The sequence below is a fragment of the Rhincodon typus genome, chromosome 1 (genome assembly GCF_021869965.1).
Source record: "Rhincodon typus isolate 14 chromosome 1, sRhiTyp1.1, whole genome shotgun sequence".
NCBI lineage: Eukaryota > Metazoa > Chordata > Chondrichthyes > Orectolobiformes > Rhincodontidae > Rhincodon > Rhincodon typus.
Window position 1 is genome coordinate 60,041,659 of NC_063332.1, and position 27,217 is coordinate 60,068,875.

Sequence of the window (27,217 nt, forward strand, 5' to 3'; positions counted from 1 at the left end):
ACCATGATTCTACAAGTCATTAGACTTGCATTTGATTCTAGAAGTAGAGTTCATTCTGGGTGTTTCATTGGAATGGGAGTCATTCCACATAATGGAATTATCTACATCCCTTAAGTAAAGCTTTCTGCTTTGTGAAATTATTTTATAATATTATATTCAAATAATTTCAACAAAACTGAAATTTGCAGGCACAAGTTTTGGAACAAATCCAGTACCAACCATTTCCTTTGTTGATTATATCGGAACAATTATGTTGAGAAAATTAAATGTTAATAGCTTTGAGGCTACAAAGCAGCAGTCAGTTATTCAGAGATAGTAGGAACTGCCGATGCTGGAGTCTGAGATAACAAGGTGTGGAGCTGGATGAACACAGCAGGCCAGGCAGCATCAGAAGAACAGGAAAGCTGAAGTTTCAGGTCTGGACCCTTCTTCAGAATTCTGAAGAAGGGTCCAGACCCGAAAGGTCATCTTTCCTGCTCCTAAAGTAGTCAGTTATTAATTTGTGTAAAAGTTGACATCCATGTTCAAGCTCCTCAGTAATATTATTGTTGCATTCCCTTCAATCTTTCCCAACAATATTGATTGGGGTAAATACTACCATTGAGTCCGGCATTCTCACCGTCCTTTTCATTACAGTTAAACAGAATTGGATCACTTTCTCTTTTGTTTAGATTTCCAGAAAGAAAACTAATGAAGACCAGGGAAAGAATAGTCCAGTAACTTTCTAGAAATTTGTTTTAAAACTAGTGTGAATGAGGCTTGTGATTGGAAAATACAATCATAAAAATACATAACGGGAACACTTGTTTTATACATGGGCCAAGTGAAAAATGTTTGTAAAGCCCATAAATACAAGAATACTTACAGTAATCATCCTTCAGACCTGGAGCATCCAAGACTTTCATCGGGAGGAAAGGTATACATCGTTTCCTTTTTGTACCATCACATTTACCAGAAAGAAACGTGTCACCTAGATTGTTCTTGTAAACTAAAACAAAGAATAAGAATTTCAATATTATTATAGCACCAATAATTCATTTCAATTTGGAACCACAATCTAGTCATAAATTTTAACCAGTAATTGATATATAGATGCATCACAACGCAACCAGTCCTGGGAGTCACGATAATTCACTCAGTGATCAGTCAAGGGTATGGTCAGTTATCATTCAGGGCTGTTCATCCAAGACATTCAGGTCTTGGGGTCAGCTCAGTGAAATTCAAGTGGTTTCTCAGGGGCTGCTGCTAAGGGAGGGAAGTTGGGAGTGCCAATTCTGGGGATTGGAGGAGCATGCCAGAATGTAAAGAGGATAACAATCATGAAGGAGTGAAACTCAAGATATAAAGTGGGTGGGAGACAAAAGTGCATTGGGAGACATGGGTTAGAAGTGGGTCATCAATGGTCACAACCATCCTGACCTTTACAGGGGACAGTGCAGCATGATGGTTGGCAAACTAATACATAGAGCTGGGATTAGGGGTAATGTCAGGAGATGAAGATGCAAATCAAAGAGTTGCATATTGAAGCTCGGCTGGACTTGATAGAGAATCCTAGCATTGCTGTGTTCTACCCAGCTACAGCAGGCAAACAGGGGATGTGACAGGTATGGAAGAACTGAGAGAGTGCAGCGGTCTTCCAAGGAGAAGAAGGAGGACACTGAATAGGATATCACCTTCGTCATGACAGAGCGCAGGAGCATCAGGTACAATAAATCAGGCAGGACTTATTTGACACCCAGCTCCATGTGCATGCGCTAGCTGCAGTGATTCTTCATTGGCTGTGATTTTGTTGCTGCTCAAACGACAATGGTCCCTCTCTGTTTCCAGAGGCAAATGCAGCTTCCAGTTGTTTGTTTCTTTTTCTTCAAATTTACTGTTGCTGAATGAAAATTAAGATTTTCAAATGTTTGAAGACATTCAAATATGTAATGGTCCTATATTGGTGTTAGGCTAAATATCACACAGCATTCAACACTCCCTCATTTTGGCCTGATGTTAGCAGTCACCAAACTATGATATTGTGCACAATGATGCTTCAGTTCTCTCTCACCTTGTCAGTTCTAATTCATGTTCTTCATTTCCCACAAGCTCTTCAACCATCCCAGAAGAGGTGGTACAGGAATTACTACAGAGAATGTGACTCATTCTGAGGATGCACCCTCACAAAAGTTATGCATACCACTTGCCAGCTTAGATACAAATTTCCAGACATACTCAGTTGCGTGAAGTCTCTCTCAAACTGAATGTGTGATCTTACTGATCAGAATTAGAAACTCCATGTGCTGTCTTAGCGGGATTTGAACCTATGCCCCCAGCTTGAGTCACTGCTCCAACAACAATCTCCCACACCCCAGCCTCCCCTACTTAAACAGCATTGATGAAAATCCAGCTTTGGCTGTTCAGGGCCTGGTTGTGTGGTGAAAAGATCACCAGGTTGATGTTAGGAGGGAATTGTGGGCTGAGGGAATGAAAAAGTGTGCATGGAAGTGGGGGCTGTACTCAAGGTACTTCCAGTTCTTCCCTTTTGTCTCTATCAGTGCCCTTTCTTAAGGTAATCCCTCAGCAATTTGAAGACCTTATAATTAAAAATTGGCTACGGTTGCCAGGGTACCATTGTGGAGGGGGTGGGGGGGAGCTCCTCTACATGGAGCCTGCTGTCTTTTCTGCCGCTAGGTAGGCAGGCATGGCATCAAAACCTGCCTGGAATGTTTACCTGGCCACCCTAAATCCTGGGCTGCCAATGAGAGGCCATTTCCATATAACTGACTTATTCCTAGTGTTGCAAGGGGCATGCCAGAGATCCCCCAAGGGGGAAGCTGGAAAATGCCCATCAGCCTCTGATACCTTGCCTTATTTGATCATAAATGTTCCTCAGTTGACTCTCAGCCATTTACAGGGACAAAGCCAAGGGCAGTGAAGTGCCAGTCAGTGCCATGTCCTACAGACAACGATTCCATCCAAGATCATCATTATTCCATGTGTGTAGTCAATCAAAGTATCCCCAGATTATCCTTATCAGTCACAAAACCAGCGGAAGGTTTTTCACACATATCTATTCAAAGTCTCCTGGTAGTTGCCATGATTTTATTTATTTATTGTCACATGTATCTTGTTATAAAATAGAGTGAAAAGTGTTGTATAGTGTCCCAAATCAATGGCGCCATCTCAAAACATAGAAAAAATAAACCAAAACATAGAATGTAAAGGCAGAAAAATTAAGAAGTAAAGAAACAAATTCTTCAGTCTGGCAACAAGACCTGTGGGTCTTTGTACCTCCAAACAGAGTAAGCCAATTGCTCCTTGGAAACAAGGGTTATCTTCTGAGCATGTGAATACTGACATTGAAAAAACCTTTGGGCAGCTGAAAATACAATTTAGGTGCCTGCACAGATCTGGAAGAGTCTTTCAGTATGCACCAGCAATGGTTTTGAGAACAGTAATGGTTTGCTGTGCTTTGTGTAGTGCAGAGAGAACTGAAGTTGCAGGAGATGAGTGCACTGACTGCTCTGCATCTGACCACATGGAGGATGAAGAACATCATGTAACCAGGGCACTCACAGCCACTCACCTTGCCGACAGAGGAAAATCCATGACAGGTTTATCGAGCATGCTTCAGGGAACCAGACAATGTAAAGCTACATAGCACAACAACGCTAAATCCACAGCGCCCACGACCCAAAATCATTCTCAGAGTCAAAAATCCCTCCATCAAATTTACATCCTCTGCCTGGCTTCCACTTTGCTTATTCATTGTTCTTGAGGTGAATCGATTACAGATCATGGCAATCCACCTTGACTTCTCAATTCAGATAAACTTAAGTATTGCATGGTTAAGATTAAAGTTTTTAAAATTTTAAGAGATTTCTAAAAATTTCTGAAATCTAGGAATGTTTACGCCATCATTTTCTCAGCCTTTGCTTGCAGGCATTTACATCTTAATAGATTATTTCTTTAAACGGTTAAACAATCAGAGAATATTGAAATTAAAATGGTGTGCCCTGATCACTAAAGTATAACTTTCTGATAAAGTCTACACATTGTAATTTACTGCAGTTTTACGTGCAGTTCTAAAAATAATTTGCTCAATGTGGGCAGTGTACTTAAAAAACAATGAGGTTTTCAGTCTTGTGGTCAATAGAGTCACTGTGCCTCAGGAAGTAGCTATAGCAAATAAAAATCCACAAGATTCGAAACAAACCATACCACACAAGCTCTTTACAGACTGCAAAAGGAATGAACCTTGACCAATAGTCTCAAAGATCATGCAAAAGATTGCACAATGGTTATCTTCACGCTGCTGCTAGTTTTTCCATTCTCTTGTGGACTGCTCCCCAAGCCTGACTCCCAAGTATCGATTATCATCAAAAATAGCATGAATAACTAATCTACAAAATTAATACTTAAAACACAAAAAACACTTAAAAGTCAGATTACAACATAATACTGAAAAGCAATACTGAACAATTATTAAATGTATTTTCCAGAACAAATAAAACAATTTCTGGAACAAGGAAATCTACGCTGAAGGAGCAGCCTTCAATTGTGAAACAAATGGCACAATTTTGCTTCTGCAGAGGTAACTAAGGCAATAGGGGAGGATTAAAACTAACATGGCAGAAGATCATAGAATCCCTGCAGTGCAGAAAGAGGTTATTTGGCCCATCGAGAGTACACCAACCCTCCAAAGGGCATCCCACCCAGACCCAGTGCACTACCTTATTCCCATAACCCCACAATTCCCATGGCCTACACATCCCTGGTCACTGCGAATGATTCACCAATGCCAACCCACATGGCATGCACATCTTTGGACTGTGAGAGGAAACCAGAGTACCTGGAGGACACAGGGAGAATGTACAAACTCTACACAGACAGTCATCCAAGGCTGGAATTAAACCCATGTCCCTGGCGCTGTGAGGCAATAGTGTTTTACCACTGAGCCAGTGTGCAGCAGTGAAGGTAGAGTTGGCGAGAAAGAATTTTTAAAAAGCTGCGGAATAAAAGCTGCAGTTTTATCTAAAAACATTGTCCAAGGAGAAAGGAAAAGAAAGGTTATGAGGTCATCAAAGATAAACACACTATGGGAAAGGTAAAGGATAACTCAAAAATAAAGGATAAAACTAAGGGAAAAAATGAAGTCAAGAAATGCCAAAACAGAATGTTAGAAACAACTAGCAGATCATAGAAAAAGAAATAATAAAGAAGTAAAAACTTGCACTTACACAATGCATTTCATGACCTCCCAAAGCACTTTACAAAATATTAAGTACTTCTGAAACACAGGCACTATTGTAATGCATAAAATGTATAAACAGCAATGAACCACAATCTGCAAAGACTTTTGTAAGCACATAAAAGGTGATAGATTAATTAAAGAGATTGTAGGGCAATTCAAGTTAAAAGGAAGGAATCTAAATGTGGAACATAAAGGGTACAACAAAAATACTAAATAGTTAAATAAATTGCATACCGTTTACAAATATTGATGGAAATGTACATGACAGTGTTCAAATGAAGAACATGGAATAATTATTGGAGATAGTGGTGTAGTGGTAATATCACTGGACTATTAATCCAGAATGCAGGCTAATGTTCTGTGGACATAGGTTCAATACCCACATAGCAGCTGTGGAATTTGAATTGAATTGACATTTTGGAATTATATAAAGCTAGTCTCATCAATGGAGACCATGACAACTGTTATCAAATGTTGTAAAAACCCATCTGGTTCACTAATGTCTCTTAGAGAAGAAAGTCTGTTGGCCTAAGTTTGACTTGGAGACAATACTCTAGACCCACAGCAATTTGATTGAATCTGAACTGTCTGCTGAACTAACCTGCCACGACATTGGGTAGGCCAATAAATGTTGCCTTCGTCAGTGACATCTACATCCCAGCAAATATTTTTTTGTTTTAAATTAACCATAGTAAAGGTATTGGCTCTGAAAAAAAAAAGCAGAACTCAGGATAGTTCAATTAGCAGGCACTGATGGAATTAGTCTGTTGGAAGAATTCAGATGCACTATCAGTGATATCAGTCACAATTCTTCATTCCTTCTTAAATATTGGAATTATACCATGAAGACAGAGAATACTTAATATAGCATCATTATTCAAAGATATACCAGATAATTCCAAATAAATGAACTTATACACATATAGCTTAATTCTTAGAATATATTATTCAAGATCAAATTGGTAAGCATTTAGAGTTTGTATGGATTAGTTGAAGAAGTGATGGGTCAGATGACTGAAGGTTATACAGTCGAGACAGTGTGGATTTCCAAACGGGAATTAAATAATATGTCTCACAAGAGCCTGTTACAAAGATTCAGGTCTGTGGTTTAACAAAAGTGACATGATGGTTAGAATGTTGGTTCACAAAGAAGAAACAGAGGAGAAAAAAATTCATTTGTATGACAGATGGCATAGATTCTTCCAGGAGAGGCAGTACCACATTGCTGCTACCTATGCTTTGAACTGACTATACGCGAATGAATTTCTCTCACCAAAGATTTAAGATAAATCACTTTCAACTGTCCTCTTAAGTGCCCAACAAGCTACTCTGTGATATGCAAGAATAGGAGTGAACAATAAATGATTGCCCTATCAGCAGTGCCAACAAAATAGGAGGTCAAGACTCATATATAGGCAAGTCTGGTCAGGACAGTGGATTTCTTTTTGCTTAAGGACATTAGCAAAGCTGATGTATTTTTTACAACAATCCAGTGGTTGCACAGGCAAAATTGATAATATTAGCTCTTATTCCATATTTATTTAATTGAATATAAGTTCCTAAGCTGCCATGTCAGAACTTATGTCTCTGAATGCCTGTATCAAGTGATTTTTTTTTAAATAAACAAGGATTGTTCTTAATTTTAGAGTGAAAATTCAGTCTGTTGGAAGAAAACAGATGCGTACTGCAATAGCATCAGTTTACCTTGACAGGTTTTGTTAGATCTGCCATTGATGGTCACAATTCTGGTCTTGTTCACGCTGGAAGACATTGCATCCTGTGGTCTCTATTGAAAAGTATATGATGATGAACACTAGTTCTAGTAAAGAAAAGATTAAATACTAGAAATACTCAGGAGATCTGACAGAATCTGTGGAAAGACAAGAAAGCCTAATGGGTTAAATTTTCACATGGCTGGAGGAGCAGTCTTAGAGGCAGCAGGCACCCAATTCCTTGCCACTGTGATAGACCACTGGCTTTTTTCCTGTCTCTGGGCCAGTTTGAAAGACCTGGTTTGGAGAGAGTAGCCAATTAGGCATCCTCAAGGCCAACTTAGAACCATTCTGCTGATACTGTCTAGGATTTTCCCACACTTTTCCAACTGAGGCCAAATCCCTGAGGTAGAGGGATGGAGACAGCCCCCTAGCAGTCAAATAGAGGGTCAAATCGTAGTCATAATAGTCAATGTCCCATCGCGATCACATTCCCATATATCTCCAGCTACAGCCACAAGCAAGGCTGTGGATTGATCGACCGACCCTCCACTACAACTGGCTTAGTTTAAAAGATTTTAAAAGAGATTCCTTCATGCAGGGGTGCCTTTTCTTTTGCTTACTGACACTGCAGATCCCACCTCTGATTGTGGGACTACTGATCTGTCTGCACAGGAGGAACCTCTAACCCTTTTGTCCCTAATTTAACTAGATCCTGGATCTGCTAAATTGGCCCATTTCCTCAAAAATCACTTTCAGGCTCCTAACACTGAGTACTTCTGGTTTCCTGAAATAGAATTCAGCTTGATAGCTAAACAGTTTCCCTCAATCTACACTGTCAAATTCCCTCAGTACATTGAAAAGTTCATCAAATCACCCCTGTTGCCTTCTAAATTCGAGGGAAAACAGCTTTAGTGTATTTAACCCTTCCTTGTAAGTTAAACCCTGTAAATTCAGGTACCAATTTGCACTGCACTCCGCTGCGTCCCTTCCAAAGTTAATATATCCGTTGTAAGGTTTGGTGCCAGGAGCTGCCCTGTGTAAGTCTGTTTTAACCAGGCTTAGCGTAGCTGGAGCATATATTTCTACCCTCTTGCTAGAAAAGCCACCATTCGATCAGCCAAAGGATCATAAGCTACCATTTCTGCCACCTCCAGCAGGATGCCACCAACAGACACATATTCCCCTCCCCTCCCCTCCCTTGTCAGCATTCTGCAGGGGCCATTCCTCATAGAATACCTCCAGTGTGGACACAGGCCCTTCAGCCCAACAAGTCCACACTGACCCTCAGAACATCCCACCCAGACCCATCCACCTAACCTATACATCCCTGAACACTACAGGCAATTTAACACGGCCAATCCACCTAGCCTGCACATCTTTGGACTGAGGAAGGAAACTGGAGCGCCCGGAGGAAACCCATGCAGAGAACATGCAAACTCCACACAGACAGTCGCCCGAGGGCGGAATCGAACCTGGGCCCCTGGCACTGTGAGGCAGCAATGCTAACCACTGAGCCACCGTGCTGCCCTCTGGAACCTCTGGAACATCCTGGTCCACTCCTCCTCCACTCCCAACATCTTCCCACACCCCATGGAACCTTCCCCTTCAATCGCAGATGGTGTAATATCTGAGAAAAAACAATGAAGAGCTGGAGGAACACAACAGCTCAGGCAGCATCAGAGAAGCAGGCATTTATTCAGAAATGGTCCCGACCCGAAATGTCCACTTTCCTGCTCCTCTGATGCTGCCTGGCCTGCTGTGCTCCTCCAGCTCCACACTGTGTTATCTCTGACTCTAGCATCAGCAGTTCTTGCTATCTCCTGGTGTAATACCTGCCCATTTCCTCCCTCCCTCTTCACTATCCAAGGCCCCAGACACACCTTCCAGTGAAGCAGTGATTTACCTGCACTACACTCAATCTAATCTCCTGTATTCAATGCTCACAATGTGATCTGCTCAAAACCAGGGAGACAAAACATGGGATGGATAACGGATCTGTGGAACACTTACATTTGTCCGCAAAAATGATTCCGAGCTTTCGATTGCCTGTCACTTCAACACACCACTGCATTCCCACACTAGCATCTCTGTCTCAGGCCTGCTGCAGTGCTCCAGCTTGGGCATCCTGAAGCCTTCAGGACTTAATATTGAGTTTAATCATTTTAGAGACTCATCTCCTTTTTCCATGTCCTTTACCCAATCGCACACTCCAGGCCTTGTCATCACATGACAACAAGGTGCAGGGCTGGATGAGCACAGCAGGCCAAGCAGCATCATAGGAGCAGAAAGGCTGATGTTTCGGGCCTAGCCCCTCTTTTCTGATGAAGGAACGAAACGTCAGCCTTTCTGCTCCTATGATGCTGCTTGGCCGGCTGTGTTCATCCAGCCCTGCACCTCGTTGTCTCGGATTCTCCAGCATCTGCAGTTCCTACTATCTCTTGTCATCACATGGCTGCTTTCAGCACAGCCAACACATTTTCACCCACTCATGGACCCATTAACAGCTTTTCTCCTTTCCTGGCATATCATTATCCATCCCCTTGTTTGCTTAACTATCTTTATCTCTCAGAGCTCCATCTAAATCTGTCGTCTCACTCCTTTACCCTCTTCCCAAATCCACATCCCTGTCTTCAACTATATACCACCCTTTCCTAGCTACTATTAGTTCTGATGGAGGGTCACTGGACCCAACATGTTGACTCTGCTTTCTCTCCACAGAGAGGTGGTACATTGGTTAGCACTGCTACCTCCCACCACCAGAGACCCAGGTTCAATTCCAGCCCTGGGTGACTGACTACATGGAGTTTGCATATTCCCCCTGTTTCTATCGAGTGCTCTGGTTTCCTCCTGCAGTCCGAACAGTGCACAGGTTAGGTCGATTTGCCACACTAATTTGCCTATAATGTGCAAGTTACATGATTTAACCTTGGAGCAAAAACCCTCTACAGCAATGGGGTGGGAGAGGCCATGCGACCTGATGAGCCCAAATGGCATCTGTCTGTATTGTAGGAATTCTATGCTGCCAGACCTTCTGAGTTTCTCCAGCAATTTCTGTTTTTGTTTCACATTTCCAGCATCTGCAGTTCTTGGCTTTATTTTAGCTTTTTTCATGATTTTCTAAACCTATTCGTCACATTTAATATTCTGTGAATCTGGACCCCTGAGTCTCTTTGGACCAACAATATTTTTAGCTTTTTATGAGTCCTCTGTTTTGTCTGTTTTTAAATGTCCAAAATGGATGGCCTCACATATTCCTGAATTGAAATCCATTTACCACAATTTTCTTCATTTATTAAATCTCTCTGTAATTTTATGTTGCCATCTAACACCATGAGCTTCATGTTTACATACAATGTGAATCCACCAAATTCCTCTGCTATTGTAACCAAGTTGCCAATTCAATTATTTAAAGTTTATTGGACAAAAAAACCTCAAGCCTTGTACCCTGAATTTAACAGCGTCATTCAAAGCCTTGCATTAAAAGTAAAATAGCTTTTTTATTACACACCTCAGTAATAGTCAGTCTTATGAGCTTTTATGGAGGTTTTAAAATTAACTGCCTGAATTAAAGCAAAGAAGGTAGGTATTTTCTCAAATGGAGTCATACAGTCATACAGTCCTACAGCACGGAGACAGGCCCTTTGGCCCAAACTGATCCATGCCAATCACAATGTCCATCCACGCTAAGCCCATTTCCCTGCACTTGGCCCATATCCTTCGAAACCTTTCCTATCCATGTATTCATCCAAGTGCCTTTTAAACGTTGTTAATGTACCTGCCTCAACCAATTCCGCTGGCAGCACGTACCGTTTGGATACCACCCTCTGTGTAAAAGAAGTTGCCCCTCAGGTTCCCATGTATTCTTTCCCCTCTTACCTTAAACTGATGCCCTCTAGTCCTCAATTCCCCAACCCTGGGAAAACGACTGAGTGCATTCACCCTATCCATGCCTCTCATGAACTTATACACGTCTATAATATTACCCCTCAGCCTCCTATGCTCCAAAGAAAAAAGTCCTAGCTTGTCCAACCTCTCCCAATAACTCAGTCCCTTGAGTCCTCGCAACATCCTTGTAAATTTCTTCTGCACTCTTTCCAGTTTAATAACATCCTTCCTATAGCAAGGTGACCAAAACTGAACATAATACTCCAGTGTGGCCTCACCAACATCCTGTACAACTGCAACATAACTTCCCAACTTCTACACTCAATACCCTGACTGATGAAGGCCAGTGTGCCAAAAGCCTTCTTCACTGCTCGACTTTCAGAGAACAGAACATCTGAACTCCAAGGTCCCTCTGTTCCACTATACTCCTTAAGGCCCTACCATTCACCATGAAAGTCCAACCTTGATTTGACTTTCCGAAATGCAATACCTCACACTTATCTATATTAAACTCCATTTGCCATTTCTTGGCCCACTTACACAGCTGATCAAGATCCCACTGCAATTTCTGACAACCTTCCTCACTGTCCACGATACCGTTTATTTCAGTGTCATCCGTAAACTTAATAATCATGCCTTGATATAGACAACAAACAGAAAAGGGTCCAGCACCGACCCCTGAGGCACACCACTACTCACAGGCCTCCAGTCCAACAAGCATCTTTCCACTATTACTCTCTGCTTCCTACAATCAAGCTAATTGTGTATCCAATTTTCCAGCTCTCCCTGGATTCCATGTGACCGAAAATTTCAGAGCAGTTTACCATGTGGAACGTTATCAAAGGCCTTACTGAAATCCATATAGACTACATATACTGCCCTGCCCTCATCAACCTTCCTCATCATTTCATCAAAGAACTCGAACAAATTTGTGAGGCGTGATCTCCCATGCACAAAGCCATGCTGACTACTCCTAATCAAACTCTGTCTTTCTAAATGCATGTATATCTTATCCCTCAGAATCTTCTCAAGTAACTTACCTACCACAGATGTTACACTTACTCATCTGTAATTCCCAGGTTTTTCCATGCAGCCCCTCAAAAATAATGGCACAACATTCGCTACCCTCCAGTTTTCTGGGACTTCACCCGTAGCTAACAATGATGCAAATATATCAGCCAGGGCCCCTACAGTTTCTTCACTATCCTCTTGCAGGGTCCTTGGATATATCTGGTCAGGACCAGGAGATTTATCCACTTTTGTACATTCTAATACTTCCAACACCTCCTCTACTATGATATGGACTGTCCCCAAGATATCGCCGCTAACTTCCCCAAGTTCCCAAGTCTTCATGTCGTTCTCCACAGTAAACACAGAGGAGAAATACTCATTGAGGACCTCGCCCATCTCTTGTAGTTCCACACATACGTGTCCACTTTGGTCCCTGAGGCGTTCTATTCTCTCTCTAGTTATTCTTTTTCATTTAACATACTTGAAGAATCTCTTTGGATTCACCCTAATCTTCTCAGCCAAAGCTATCTCATGCCCCCTGATTTCTTTCTTAAGTAAATTCCTGGATCCCCTATATACCTCCAGGGATTCCCTTGATTCCAATTGCCTGTTCCTGAGCCATGCTTCCTTCTTTTTTCTGGTCAAAGCCTCAATATCTCTTGTCATCCAGGGTTCCCTACTCCAAACCAAACTTGCCCTTCACCCTCACAGGAACATGCAGATCTTTAACTCCAGCTATCACACTTTTAAAGGCGTAACACTTGCCAGAGGTCCCTTTGCCTGGAAACAAACTATTCCAATCAACCCCTGCAAGGTCCTGTCTAATTCCATCAAAATTTGCCTTACCCCAATTTAGAACTTGAACCTGTGGACCAGTTTTGATTTTTTTCATAGCTATTTTAAAATTAACAGAACTATGGTCACTGGTGCCAAAGTGCTCTCCCACTGTCACCTCAGTCACTTGTCCTGCCCTATTTCCCAAGAGTAGGTCAAGTTTTGCCCCTTACCGAGTAGGACCCTCTATATACTGCTTAAGGAAACTTTCCTGAACATATTTAACAAATTCCACCCCCTTAACACTATGATAGTCCCAGTCTAGGTTAGGAAAATTAAAATCTCCCACTATGACAACCCTATTGCTCCTGCAAGTCTCCCCAATCTCCTTGCATATCTGTTCCTGTAATTCCCGTTGACTATTTGGGGGCCAATAGTACAACCGCATAATGTCACCATCTCCTTCTTATTTCTTAGCTCAACCCACAAAGCCTCACTGGATGATCCCTCAGTTATTTCATCTCTGACTACTGCTGTGATACTCCCCTTAATCAAAAATGCTACTCCTACTCCCCTCTTTCCTTCACTTCTGTCCTGCCTACAGTACCTGGCACATTAAGCTGCTAGTCCTGTCCCTCCCTTAGCCATGTTTCTATGATGGCTATAATATCCCAGTCCCATGTACCTATCCACACCCTGAGTTAATCGGCCTTACCTGTCAGGCCTCTTGCATTGAAATAGATGCAATTTAATCCAACAGGCATTCCTCGCTCCCTGTCCTGTTCCAGCCTGACCTGTCTCTTCAACTTGTTATTTCTGTTTACTGTATTTCCCTCCAGCCTCGCACTTGCCTCCCTGATGTTCAGGTTCCCAGCTGCGCCTGACATCCCCCACCCCCCACCCAACAAATCTGTTTTAAACCCTCCCTTGCAGCAGTAGCAAATCTGCCCAGCAGGATATTGGTCCCCCTCCAGTTCAGGTTCAACCCATCCATCTTGAGCAGGTCACCTCTGCCCCAGAAAAGATCCCAATGATCCAAGAATCTGAATCCCTGCTCCCTGCATCAATTCTTTAGTCACACATTCATCTGCCATATCCTCCTGTTCTTACCCTCACTAACAAATAGCACTGGAAGTAATCCAGAAATTACCACCTTCAAGGTTTACCACCTCCTGATTTTTAACCTTTTTCCTAGTTCTCTATAATCACTCCGCAGGACCTTATCCCTATTTCTCCCTATGTCATTTGTGCCAATGTGCACAATGGCTCCTGGCTGCTCACCCTCCTCCACGAGAACGTTCCGCAGCCGCTCTGAGACATCCTGGATCCTGGCACCTGGGAAGCAAACACCATCCTGGATTCCCATTTGCACTCACAGAATCTCCTGTCTGTCACCCTAACTATCGAGTCTCCCATCAGTAAAGTCCTGTTTACCTTTACCCTTTTCTGCTGTACTCCAGAGCCAGTTGTAGTGTCACCAACCTGCCTACTGCTGTTTTCCCCTGATCAGTCATTCCCCATCAACAGTATCCAAAGCAGTATACTTGTTTTCCAGGGGAATGGTCACAGGGGCTTCCTGCACTCTCTGCCTACTCCCTTTGCCTTTCCTGGTGGTCACCCAGCTGCTCTGTGCCTGCACCTGAGTGACCACCTCACTAAAATCCTTATCTATGATGCGCTCAGCATCTCGGATGATCCTGAGTGCATCCAGCTCCAGCTCTAACTCCAGCTCCCTGAGACAGTCTCCCAGGAGCTGCAGCTGGGTGCACTTCCCTCAAGTGTCGTCATCAGGTCAAGTAATAAGTCACATTATTAACATGTCAAGTTTGCTTTTTAAGAGAGTCAATATTTGCCTACCTGTTTTGTTACTGCATAGCTTTCTTTATGATTATTTGAGAATTGGTTGGCAGTACGTTGGTTGGATTGTACATGGAGGCCATAATCAGCACAAGTAGCTGCAGATCCTCTCTTCCGGTTCACAATCTCTGTCATTTTAGTCAACGATAAAAACAAAAAGTTCACACAGCAGCTGTGTGCACAGTTACAAAGGAAATAATAATATCTAGTTTATTTTGAATAAATTAGTTTTAAAACAAATCTGTGTCTTCAGCTGTCTGATGAAGGGTCTAGGCCCGAAACGTCAGCCTTCCTGCTCCTATGATGCTGCTTGGCCTGCTGTGTTCATCCAGCCCTGCACCTTGTTATCTCTGTGTCTTCAGCTATTTGTCATGTTTGTTTTATATTAAAAAACATTAGGCTAAGTAAGGGCAGGCTGGTGCAGTGAATTGTAAATTAGTGTCTGCAAACTGGATAAAATCTAGATTGGTAAATTGAATGAAAGTCCATTCTGGGCGATTCCTCATGAATGACCTAGCTGCTAGATTGCATATGCGGCAGATGGTGAGGGAACCAGCAAGAGGGAAAAATATACTTGTCCTCATCCTTACTAATCTGCTGGCTGCAGATTCATCTGTCCTTGACAGTATCAGTAAGAGTGACCACTGCACAGTCCTTGTGCAACTGAAGTCCAGCTTTCACATTGACAATAACCTCCATCATGTTGTATGGCACTATTATCATGTTAAATGGGACAGACTTCAGAGAGATCTAGCAACATAACACTGGGCATCTATAAGGTGTGTGGGGCATCAAGGGCAGCAGAATTGTACTCCAGCACAACATGTAACCTCATGGCCCAGCATATCCTCTACTCAACTATTATCATCAAACCAGGGAATCAACCCTGGTTCAATGGAGAGTGCAGGAGGGCATTCTTCACTGTCCACTGCACCTCCAATTTTGGTGTCATCTGGAAACTTACTAATCATACCTCCTATGTTCACATCCAAATCATTTATATAAATGACGAAAAGCAGTGGACGCAGCACCGATCCTTGTGTCACACGCTGGTCACAGGCCTCCAGTCTGAAAAGCAACCCTCCACCATCACCCTCTGTCTCCTATCTTCAAGCCAGTTCTGTATCCAAATGGGTTCATGTGGATTGCAGCAGTTCAAGAAGGCAGCTCACCACCACCTTCTCATGGGCAACTAGGGATGGCAATAAATGCTGACCAGCCAGCAACAAGTCCACAAGTAAACAAAAACGATTGGGAATTGTTTCTAAGGAAAATGGGCTAATAGTATAAACTTGCCCAGTTTGGATTCACTTTGCAATGCAATACAGCACAAGTTGACTTTGGAGCTAAGACACATTCATATGACAGAGTAAAGGGAATTTTATCATTTTATATTTAGCATGAACATGCATAATACAGAGTGTGGATTCTGGAATAGAAATATGGCTAGGATAGAAGTACCCACCATACTGATGAGTTTAAGATTCACTAAAACCATTTCTTGAAAAAAAAACTTAGAAGAAATAATTCTAAATTAGTTAAATACTGGAACATTGCCTAAAATTGTCCAAAAGATTACAAGACTGTGTATGACTAGACAAGTGAACATGGTGGTGCACATTGTTTGCCTTTACAATGTTGCAATATAATAATGGACTTGAAAACAAAGTTCCACACTGCATATACCTGCCACCATATCCAGCTTCTTTAATTGTGAGACACTTCTAGGTAATGTAATTATCATTTTATCAATGACTATTTAAAAATTCGCCATTATAGAGTGATAGTAGGAACTGCAGATGCTGGAGAATGTGAGATAACAAGGTGTAGAGCTGAATGAACACAGCAGGCCAAGCAGCATCAGAGGAGCAGGAAGGCTGACGTTTCGGGCCTAGACCCTTCTTCAGAAGTTATACAGTGATTAGTTTTGCTAACTATGACTGCCATGATCATCACTGAGGACCAATGATAGAAATTCTCTGGTCCTCAGTACTGGACATCAACTCTACACAACAGCAGCTATTTAATCTGCAGAATCATAGACTGACTGGATTAATAAAGGTTTAGTGATTTATCTCCCATGTCACAGGAAAACAATGGTGAGTGCATATATGATGTTACTGCGCCACCTAGCTGCAGCTTAAGAGTAAATTTGTCAGTAAAATTAATGCTTCCTGCAATTATCTCATTCTGTAAACATTCAGAATCTAGTTTTCATGCACAGAGGTGAGACAGAAACTGGGAATTTGGGGGCACCGTTCCCTCTCCATTGCAGGTAAAAACCTGGTTATCAGTTGTGAGGTACCTTAATGCTGTTGTACATAACTCTGGTCTGGCTCACTCCCAGAACCTGCACTGTGACAGTCATCCAAGCCATCTTCCACCTCATCTCGATGTCTAAGATGGTCCGTGTTTACAAGGACACCGTGTACAAAGCTCTGGACAAGGAGGGAAGAATGTATCCAACGCCACCTTCATCCTGATGGTCATCTTTGTGTGCAGTTGCATCAAGCTGTGCATAGACCTTCAGTACACAAACACCAAGTGCCACTATGTACTGAGGTTCTACCTCCCCCCAGGGTAGCGAAGGATGGGTCTGGCCTTGTTGTCACGGAATGCTCCGGGTACTTGGACCATTCAGTATCACCTGTCCTTTGAAGCAGCTGGTGTGGGTGGTGGGGGTCGGGGGGAGGGGGAGAGGCGGGGTGCGGGGGGAGCTGAGACTGTCACCCACCTCCTGCTGGAATGTGCTTTGCAAAGGAAGTCTGGAGAGAGATGCAGTGGTTTTTGGCAAGATTCGTCCCAGGCAACTTCATGACACAGGACTCTGTGCTCTATGGTCTGTTCCCCGGAACGCAAATCGAGATAAACATCACCTGGAGGACCATCAACTCGGTGAAAGATGCTCTTTGATCTGCCCAAAGCTTGTTGGTCTTCCAGAGCAATGAATTGACTGCGACCAAGTATTGCAGACTGGCACATTCCAAGGTCCAGGACTACGTGCTGAGAGACACATTAAAGATTGGGGCAGCTGTCGCTAAGGTACTGCCAAAGTTAAAATGGGAGAGGGTACATTCAGTTATCAGACTCTCTTGGTGTCTCAAATGTCTGTAAATAGTCATGTATAAGTAAGAAATGCCTTGGGTTTGTTTGTTCTACATATGTAAAGACTGTACAAAATTATATTGTTCTAGTGACTATGTAGGTATGTAAAGATTTTTATTAAAAAAGTATATTTTTGAAATTAAGAAAAAGATCTTTCTGGTCAATACTTAAGTAGAAGCAAGGGTAAAATAACCGCAAAGGGTCCTTGTTCTATTTAATTAAGGTGTGTCTATGAAGCTCGGGCCTGTGATTTGCACATTTGCACTATGTAGAAACTCCTAGTTGCTCCTGGAGGTCTGGATGACCATCTGAGCAAGTGTTCAATCTGGCCGATTTTGGAGCTTGAGCAGTAGCTGGTGCATTCACAAGGCTGAGAGGTTTGTGGATAGCACATTTCAGGTTGTGATCACTCTGCAGATTAAGGAAGGGCGATCAGAGAGGGATTAGGTAACTGTTAGACCAAAGAAATGGACCAAATAGGCAGTGAGGGAATTCCCCGAATACATCTCACTTGCAAGCAACTTTTTGGCCTTGAAATACAGTAAGAGAGACAGTTCCTCTCTGGAGGCTAGTCAGAGCCACGGCCATGGCAATGTGAGTGGTCTGCTGCATAGTCGGGGGAGGAGAAATGATGGAACATCACTAGTGGTAGGGGATTCATTAGTCAGGGGACTAGACAGGCACTTCTGCAGCCATCAAACTGACTCCAGACTGGTATGGTTATCTCCTAGGTGCCAGAGTCGAGGATATCACAGAACAGTTGCAGGGCATTCAGAAGGGAAAGGTGAATAGTCAGAGACTAGGAAACATTTTGAGACCAATGACATAATTTTAAAAAAGAGAGATATGAGGCCCTGCAAGCAGAATTCAAGGTGTTAGGTCGGGAAATGAAAAGCAAGACATCAATGTTAGATTACTCCCGGTGCCACACAGGACTGAGTACAAGAATAGAAGTTTCAAGCAGAGGAAGGCCTGGTTGGGGATTTGGTGCAGAAGGTTCCTGGGGCCATGGGGGCCATTTCTGGGGGAGCTGTGATCTGTACAAGTTGCACAGGTTACATAAACATGAAAGTAACTAACATCCTTAACATTGTGGGGGTGGGTTTAAACCAGATTGGCAGAGGGATGGGATCCTGACAAATTGTTCAGAGTGGAGAGGGTTGAAATTCAATTAGAAGTTAAAACACAATTAAATGAGTGTGGAAAGAGAGGAAAGATAGGTTAGATAAAGAAGTGATTTTAATGGTGAGTTTAAAGGTTAGAAGTGAATTTAGTCTCAATGTTGGTCAAGGAATCAATAGTAGCAGTGAGGATCATCAAATAAGGCCCCGTGGATAGAAGTAAAAACACAAAAGGTGAGTATTGTAGGCCCCCAAGTAGCCATGGAAATTTGAAGGCTCTGATATGCAATCAAGCGTAATAATACGGCAGTAATAATAGAGTATTTTAACTACCTAAATATTTGCCCTTTTTAATTTATTCATGAGATGTGGATATCACTGGCCAGTCCAGTATTTGTTGTCTGTTCCCAATTGCCCAGACGGCAGTTCAGAGTCAACCACATTGCTGTGGGCCTGAAGTCACATGTAAGTCAAACCAGGTAAGGACAGTAGTTTCCTTCCCTCAAGGACTTTAGTGAACTAGATGTGTTTTTCCAACAATTGTCAACAGTTTTGAGATCGTCATTAGACTCTTAACTCCAGACTTTTATTGAATTCAAATTCCGCCATCTGCCAAGGTGGGATTTGAACCCAGATCTGCAGAGCATTATCTGGGTCTCTGGGTTAGTAGTCTAGATATAACACCCGCAGGCCATTGCCTCCCCCTAAACTGGGACAGTTTTAGTGTGCAAGGAAGGGAGGTAATACAATTCTTGAATTGTTTCAGCCAGTATACAGAAAGCCCAACAAGGAAGAGGCAGTTCTGGACCGAATATTCAGAAATGAGTCTGGGCAGATGGAAGGCATATTAGGAGGGAAGCATTTCGGAGATAATGGCCATAACTCAGTTATGTTGAGGATAGTTAAGGAAAACAATAAGGCCAAAATAAAAGCTCAAAACTGGGTAAAGGCTAATGTTACTAAGACAAAGTATGATTTGACCCAAGTGAGCAGCTACTGCAGATAAAATGGCATCAGACCAGTGGAAGGCATTTAAGGAGGAAATACGAATTGTACAGGGAAAATAAATTTCATAAAGACAAAGGGTGCAAATCAAGACCAGAGAACCCTGGATGTCAAGGGACATACAGATTTGGATTAAGAAAAACAAAAAGCTTGTGGTGGATACTGAGAGCTCAATACAACAGGGTCCCTAGAGTAGTACAAAAAAGTACAAGGGGGAAACTTAAAAAGGAAATTGGGGAAGCAAAGCGAATGCATGAGAAAGCACTTGCACGTCAAATATAGGAAAACCCAAAGATGTTTTTAAATATGTAAGGAGCAAGAAAATAATTAGGGAAAGAGTAGGGACCTTTAGATAATCTGCATGTGGACTTGGAAGACGTGGGCACAGTCTTCAATGAATACCTCGCATCAGCCTTCACAATGAAAAAGGATGATGCAAATATAGACATCAGAGTGGACGATGGTGAAATACTAGAAGAAATTAACATAGAGACAGAGAGAAGGTTCTAGCAGGTTTCGCAGTCTTAAAAGTGAATACGTTTACAGGTTTGGATTAGATGGATCACGGGCGATTAAATGAGGCAAAGAGGAGATATCAGGAACCTTGGCAGTAATTTTCAAACTTCCATGGCCACAGGTGAGGTAATGTTGTCCCATTATATAAAAAGAGAGGAAGGGATAGAATAGGAAATTACAGGCCAGTCACTTAGTCCTGGTTATTACAGGAATTCTGCGGGACAGAGTATACTCATAGTTGGAGACATATGGATTAATCAGGAATAGATTTACTAAGGAAAGGTCAAGTTTGATGAAACGTTTTGAGGAGGTGTTAGTGAGGGTAAGTGGTCTAAATGGATTTTAGCAAAACTTTTGACAATGACCCTCATGGCAGACTGATCAAGAAAATAAGAGCCCATGGGATCCAAGTCAAGGTGGCACATTGAATCCAGAAATGGCTGAGCAACAGGAAGCAGAAGGTAATGACAGGGGTATGTTTCTGTGACTGGAAGTCTGTTTCCAGTGGAGTTCTGCAGGGTTCGATGCTGCAGCCCTTGCTGTCTGTGGTGTACATCAATAATTTGGACCGTAATATGAAGGGTATGATCAAGAAGTTCATGAATGGGTGGTAAATAGTGAGGAGGATAGCCATATACTGCAGGATCTAATAGAGGTGTATAAGATTGTGATGAGAATAAACAGTGTGGATTGGACGGTACTTTTTTCCATTAGTAGCGATTAGTAACTGGGGACATAGATTTACAGTGAGAGGTAGAAGGCTAAGAGGAAATTTGAGGATTTTATTTAGCTCAGAGAGTGATGAGAGTGTGGAACTCACTGTCTGAAACAATGCTTATGTCAGAAACTCCCAGACATTTGAGCAGGCCTCCTCCATTGGTCCCCAGCATTACAGATACAATTATTCAGCCAATTCAATTCACTCCACATAATATCAAGAAATAGTTGGAGACACTGGATATCGCAAAAGCTACGGGCCCTGACAACATTCCGGCAATAGTACTGAAGACTTGTGCTCCAGAACTTGTTGCTCCCCTATCCAAGCTGTTCCAGTACAGTTAACACTGGTATCTACCCGACAATGTGGAAAATTGCCCAACTATGTCCTCTACACTAAAAGCAGGAAGAATCCAACGCAGCAAATTAGCGCACCATCAGTCTGCTCTTGATCATCAGTAAAGTGATGGAAAGTGTTATCAACAGTGCTATCAAGCAGCACCTGCTCAGCAATAACCTGCTCAGTGACGCCCAGTTTGGGTTCTGCCAGGGCCACTCAGCTCCTGATCTCATTACAGCCTTGGTTCAAACATGGACAAAAGAGCTGAATTCCAGAGGTGAGGTGAGGGTGACAGCTCTTGCTATCAAGGCTGCATTCAACTGAGTGTGCATCAAGGAGCCCGAGTTAAACTGGAATCAGTGGGTATCAGGGCGCAAACTCTCCGGTGGTTGGAGCGATACCTGACACGTAGGAAGATGGTCGTGGTTGTGGAGATCAATCGTCTCAGCTCCAGGACATCTTTGCAGGAGTTCCTCAAGGTAATGTCCTAGGCCCAACCATCTTCAGCTGCTTCAATGACCTTCCCTCCATCATAAGGTCAGAAATGGGGATGTTCACCGATGATTGCACAATGTTCAACACTATTCATGACTCCTCAGATACTGAAGCAGTCCATGTTCAAATGCAACAAGATCTGGACAATATCCAGGCTTGGGCTGACAGGAAGCAAGTGACATTCGCGCCACACCAATGCCAGGCTATGTCCATCTCCAATAAGAAACAATCTAACAACCATCCCTTGACATTCAATAGTGTTACCATCACTGAATCCCCCACTATCAACATCCTGGGGGTTATCATTGACCAGAAACTCAACTGGACTTACCACATAAACACAGTGACTACAAGAGCAGGTCAGAGGCTAGGAATACTGTGGTAAGTAACTCACCTCCTGACTCCTCAAAGCCTGTCCACCATCTATAAGGCACAAGTCAGGAGTATGATGGTATAGTCCCCACTTGCCTGGATGAATGCAGTTCCAACAACACTCAAGAAGCTTGACACCTATTGAGGACAAAGCAGCCCGCTTGATTGACACTACATCCACAAGCATCCACTCCCTCCACCACTGACACTCGGTAACAGCAGAAGATGCATGCAGCATCTACAAGATGCATGGCAGAATTTCAAAGATCCTCAGACAGCAGCTTCCAAACTCACGATCACTTCTATCTAGAAGGACAAGGGCAGCAGACATATGGGAACACCACCACCTCCAAGTTCTCCTCCAAACCACTTATCATCCTGACTTGGAACTATATTGCTGTTCCTTCACTGTCGCTGAGTCAAAATCCTAGAATTGCCTCCCTAATGGCATTGTGGGTCAACCTACAGCACATGGACTGCAGTGATTCAAGAAGACAGCTCACCACCACCTTCTCAATGGCAACTAGGGACAGGCAATAAATGCTAGCCAACCAGCGATGCTCGCATCCCACAATTGAATAAATAATTTAAAAAGTATTTAAACTTTCATAACACAGTGTGGAGCTGGAGGTACACAGCAGGCCTGGCAGCATCAGAGGAGCAGGAAAGCTGACATTTCGGGTCGGGACCCTTCTTCAGAAATGGAGGAGGGGAATGGGGCTCTGAAATAAATAGAGAGAGGGGGTGTTGGGCTGGGAAAGATAGGTTGGATGGTGATAGCAGGTAGATAGTGGTGGGGATTGGTTAGTGAGGTGGGAGGACCGGATAGGTGGGAGAGAAGATGGACAGATCAAGGAGGTGGGGATGAGAGGGGAGTCTGGTCTGGGGATGAGGCTGGGGGTCGGGAGATTTTGAAGCTAGTAAGGTCCAGATTGAGACCATTGGGCTGCAGGGCTCCCAAGCGAAATATGAGATGCTGTTCCTGCAGCCTCAGGGTGGCATCATTGTGACACTGGAGGAGGTCCAATATGGACACGTCGTCCAGGGAGTGGGAGGGGGAGTTGAAGTGGTTCGCGACTGGGAGGTGTTGTCGTTTGTCGCGAACCGAGTGTAGGTGTTATTTCAGACTCCAGCATTGGCAATTCTTACTATCTCTATTTAAACTTTCATTTGTCTTGCCATAACCTTCAGGTGTAGGGGCCAAAAACTGGAAAATGTTGTTGAAACTTTGTCTACCAGTACAGAAATGATGGGCCAAATGGCTTCCATCTGTCTGGTAAACATCTATGAGTTCTTCATTGGTTTGGAACACACTGCTTTTAGCCTTCTTCACAATTCCTACAGACTGCACAAGTCTTTGTTTTTTTTGTCAATTTTCCGCATTTGCCCACTCTCTTAAAAGCATTAACTGTTGGTCATGATTCTTCAGTTATTTTCCCAAACTTTGCCCATAATGCAATTATTTAGAGGGAAACCTTAGCAATGATTGTTGAGCCTATTAGGCCACCTTTTTAAAAAAAAAGGACATCCAAACAAGCTGCCAGTGGGAGCAAATTACTGCAGATGCTGGAATCTCTACTGAAAATAACATATGCTGCAGATCACAGCTGGTCAGACAGCATCCACGAAGAGAGAGCAAACTGACATTTCGAGTCTAGGGTGACTCTTCATTAGAGCTGAAGTGAAGTGTGGAGGGGACAGCATTTATGCTAAAGTTATGGGGGGCGGGGGGGATGTGAGGGTGGTGAGGTGTAAAGTGCTGGTGGAGAAAAGATGTTGATAGTTCAGATTAAGTGATCAGAATGTGAGAATGGCAGAACAATGGTGTGTCTAACTGCCAGACGTGAAACAGCAGACAGTCCCACTGGGGCAATGGGAGGGAAGAGAGGACATAGTCACAGGCAATGTAACAAGCAAAACTAAAAGAAAGGGAATAAATGGAATAACACAATGCGGAGCTGGAAGAACACAGCAGGCTAGGCAGCATCAGAGGAGCAGGAAAGTTGACCTTTCTGGTCAGGACCCTTCTTCAGAAAAGTGTCCCGACACAAAACATCAACATTGTGTCATCTCTGACTCTAGCATCTGCAGTTCTTGCTATCTCTGAGGGAAGAAATGGGAGCTGGTTCACAATTTAAACGTATTGAACTCAGTACTACGTCCAGTAGGCTGTAAAGTGCTGAGTCTGAAGATGAGATGTTGCCCTCCAGTTTTCACTGTGATTCACTGGAGCATTGCAGCGTGCCGAGGACAGACAGAGGGCATGTGAGCAGGACGCTGCGTTAAAATGACCAGTTACAGGAAGGTTGGGGTCCCGCTTGCGCACAGACCAGAGGTGTTCTGCAAAGCGGTCACCCAGTCTGCATTTGGTTTCTCCAATGTAGAGTAGGCCACATTGGGTGCAGCAAATACAATACACAAGATTGGAGGAGGTACAGGTGAAATGCTGCTTCACCCGGAAAGACTGTTTAGGCCGTTGGATGGTGAGCAGGGAGGAGGTGAAGGGGCAGGTGTTGCCCCTTCTGTGGTTACATAGGAAGGTGCCGTGGGAAGCAGGGGTGGTGTTAGTAGTTGTGGAATGGATTAGGGTGTCCCAGAGGGAACGCTCCCTGCGAAATGCAGACAGGGGGATTGGGGGAAAGGTGTATTTGGTGGTGACATTCTGCTGGAGTTATCTGAAATGGCAGAGAATGATCCTTTGAATGCAGAGGCTGGTGGGATGAAAAGTGAGGACAAGAGGAACCGGATCACAATGTTGTGAGTGATGGGAAGGGGCAAGGGTGGAGGCACAGGTGATAGGTCGGATGCGGTTGAGGGCCCTGTCAACCACAGTGGGTGGGAAACCACGGTCACAGAAGAAGCAAGCCATGTCAGCTGTTTTAGAAGGTGGCATCATCAAATAAATGCAACGTAGGTGAAGGAGAATAGGATGGAGTCCTTGCAGGACGTGGTGTGTAAAGCTGCCAGTAGGGGTCAGCACTGGATGGCAAACAGCTAGGGAGACCAAAGAGTTTCTTAAACCCACCCATCTGAAATCAATAGTCACTACAACCTCCAGACATGGACCTCTGTATATTTTTTCTCTCTCTCTTTTGGTTCACATGACTCTCATACTATTTCTGATAAGTTAGCACAGTGATTAGGAAAAGAAGGGAGGGACTATGAAATTCTGATTGTTCAATTATAAGGTAATGCTGATGGGGTCGACAGGTCAAACATGGTATGAAATCTGAATCCACCTTTAAAGTGATTCAAGATTGTGTTTCCAGCTTTTTTCGTAACAATGCAGGTAATTGTGAACTGGGGACAGATGCTCCTTCCTCTTGCTTCATTCCACCAATATCTTGAAATGGTGGACAATTCTCTAGATATTCATTAGATGTACCCGTGTGATTTATCAGAGGAAATACATACTAGAATTATAGCTTTTATTATATTAAAATCTAACCTTCAAAATATTAGGACACAATCCATTCTGCAACACACAAAAAGGACAACTTTTTAAAAAATACCTTTTAAAGATATATTTATTTTGTAAAAATATGACTGAACACATACCTGGAGACTCACAGTGTCCCAAACATGCTTGCTGAAAAGCTTTCTTCCTACAGGGGAGGATGTGTTTGGCTAATTGCTCTGTATCTGTCTCTGTCTTCATGACTTCCTCAAACCCAGGCCCAGTGTCCTTATCTGGTTCTGTCATGGTCCCACCAACAGTTACAGATCTAGTTTGGCTGTCATCTCCTGTCTCAGTTCCACCCTCTGCTGCTATTATTGTCCTGTCTTCTGCCTGTATCATTATTACAACTTCTACTCCAGCCCTAAATCGGTCTCTTGTTGTTGCCGTCACAATGTTAGCCTTAGTTGCTGCACTTGCCAATGTCCCAGTTCTAGTTCTTCCTTCTTCCTCTATTACAGTCGCTACTGGAGCTCCACTTGATGCGGCTGTCCTTCTGCATTGTCTTCTGGGTAAGTTCTGCCACCTTGCAACAACAGGGCTGCTACTGGCAACTGGACTGGGCAGCTCCCATTTCATCCTGTTCCCTGTGGTACTGGTTTTGAGTAAAGAACCCATCAGCTTTCCTCTTTCTGCCGCCTGAAAATCAAGTACAGAGAAAGAGAGAAAGAATATATGTCAAAAGGAAATGGAGACAAATTTTAAAACATGGAAAACTGCAGGAAGAGTCTTAGAGAAACAGTGTGGGACTTGCAAACGTCAGATGTGATGCGCCATAGTGTCATATTAAAGACTCAGGAGCAAAATGGTTTAGTGTGGACAACATGATTTCAGTCCTTCCCTGTGACATTATAGTCTCTTTTATTTTTGGGAATAGAAATCATGGCGCAGGGGTTCCCCAAATCTTGAAGCCCGGGCAATTTTAATTCCTGACCCTCATCTTAATGTTCCCTCAAAAAATCTGCAGATTTCAGCGTGGGATGTCCAAGATATTCCAGCAGTTAGGGATAACTAAGGCAAGACCCAGCTCAAGTCTTCAGTATATATCACTGCTGCTACAAAAGGACCACCAAACCCTGAAACAATGATCAGGGCAGACCACCATGAGTACCCTGTTATACCGAGTCCCCAGACAGGATCCCAAGTTCATGACAGTTTTGGTGAAATACCCCAAAATAGTTATGCTAACAGGTGAGGAGGGATAAGCTGGATCCCCTTCTTCAATCAACTCTCCCTCCGTTGATCGCAATAAGGTTACATTAAAAATAATCCCCTCCGTCATCGTTAAATTTACTCAGGCTGCAAAAAGTTATGTTTAAAAGGAGTCAATTTTTTTAAAAAGCTTCCTTGAGTTCAAAAAAAATTGATTTTGTTAGCTAGTTAAACACTAGACAAGATAATAAAATGTGACATACAGAGTATAAGTGAGAGGAACAAAAACAGAAGTCGCTGGAAAAGCTCAACAGGTCTGGCAGCATCTGTGAAGAAAAATCAGACTTAACGTTTCGGGTCCGGTGACCCTTCCTCAGAACTGGTGGTAGCTGGGAGAGACAACAAGGTGCAAGGCTGGATGAACACAGCAGGCCAAGCAGCATCATAGGAGCAGAGAGG

General features: G+C 43.1%; 1 protein-coding gene across 1 annotated transcript in view; it reads right to left on the bottom strand.

The window, feature by feature from the left end:
- Positions 1-27,217, bottom strand: part of LOC125483110 (cell division cycle protein 20 homolog) — a 74,906-nt gene that overhangs the window by 45,697 nt on the left and 1,992 nt on the right. Inside the window, exons 2-3 of the mRNA XM_048596772.1 lie at positions 25,708-26,245; positions 866-988 (exon numbers count right to left, since the gene is read on the bottom strand). Of these exons, the coding sequence (XP_048452729.1) occupies positions 866-988; positions 25,708-26,245 (661 nt within the window). The remainder of the gene's footprint in view (positions 1-865; positions 989-25,707; positions 26,246-27,217) is intronic.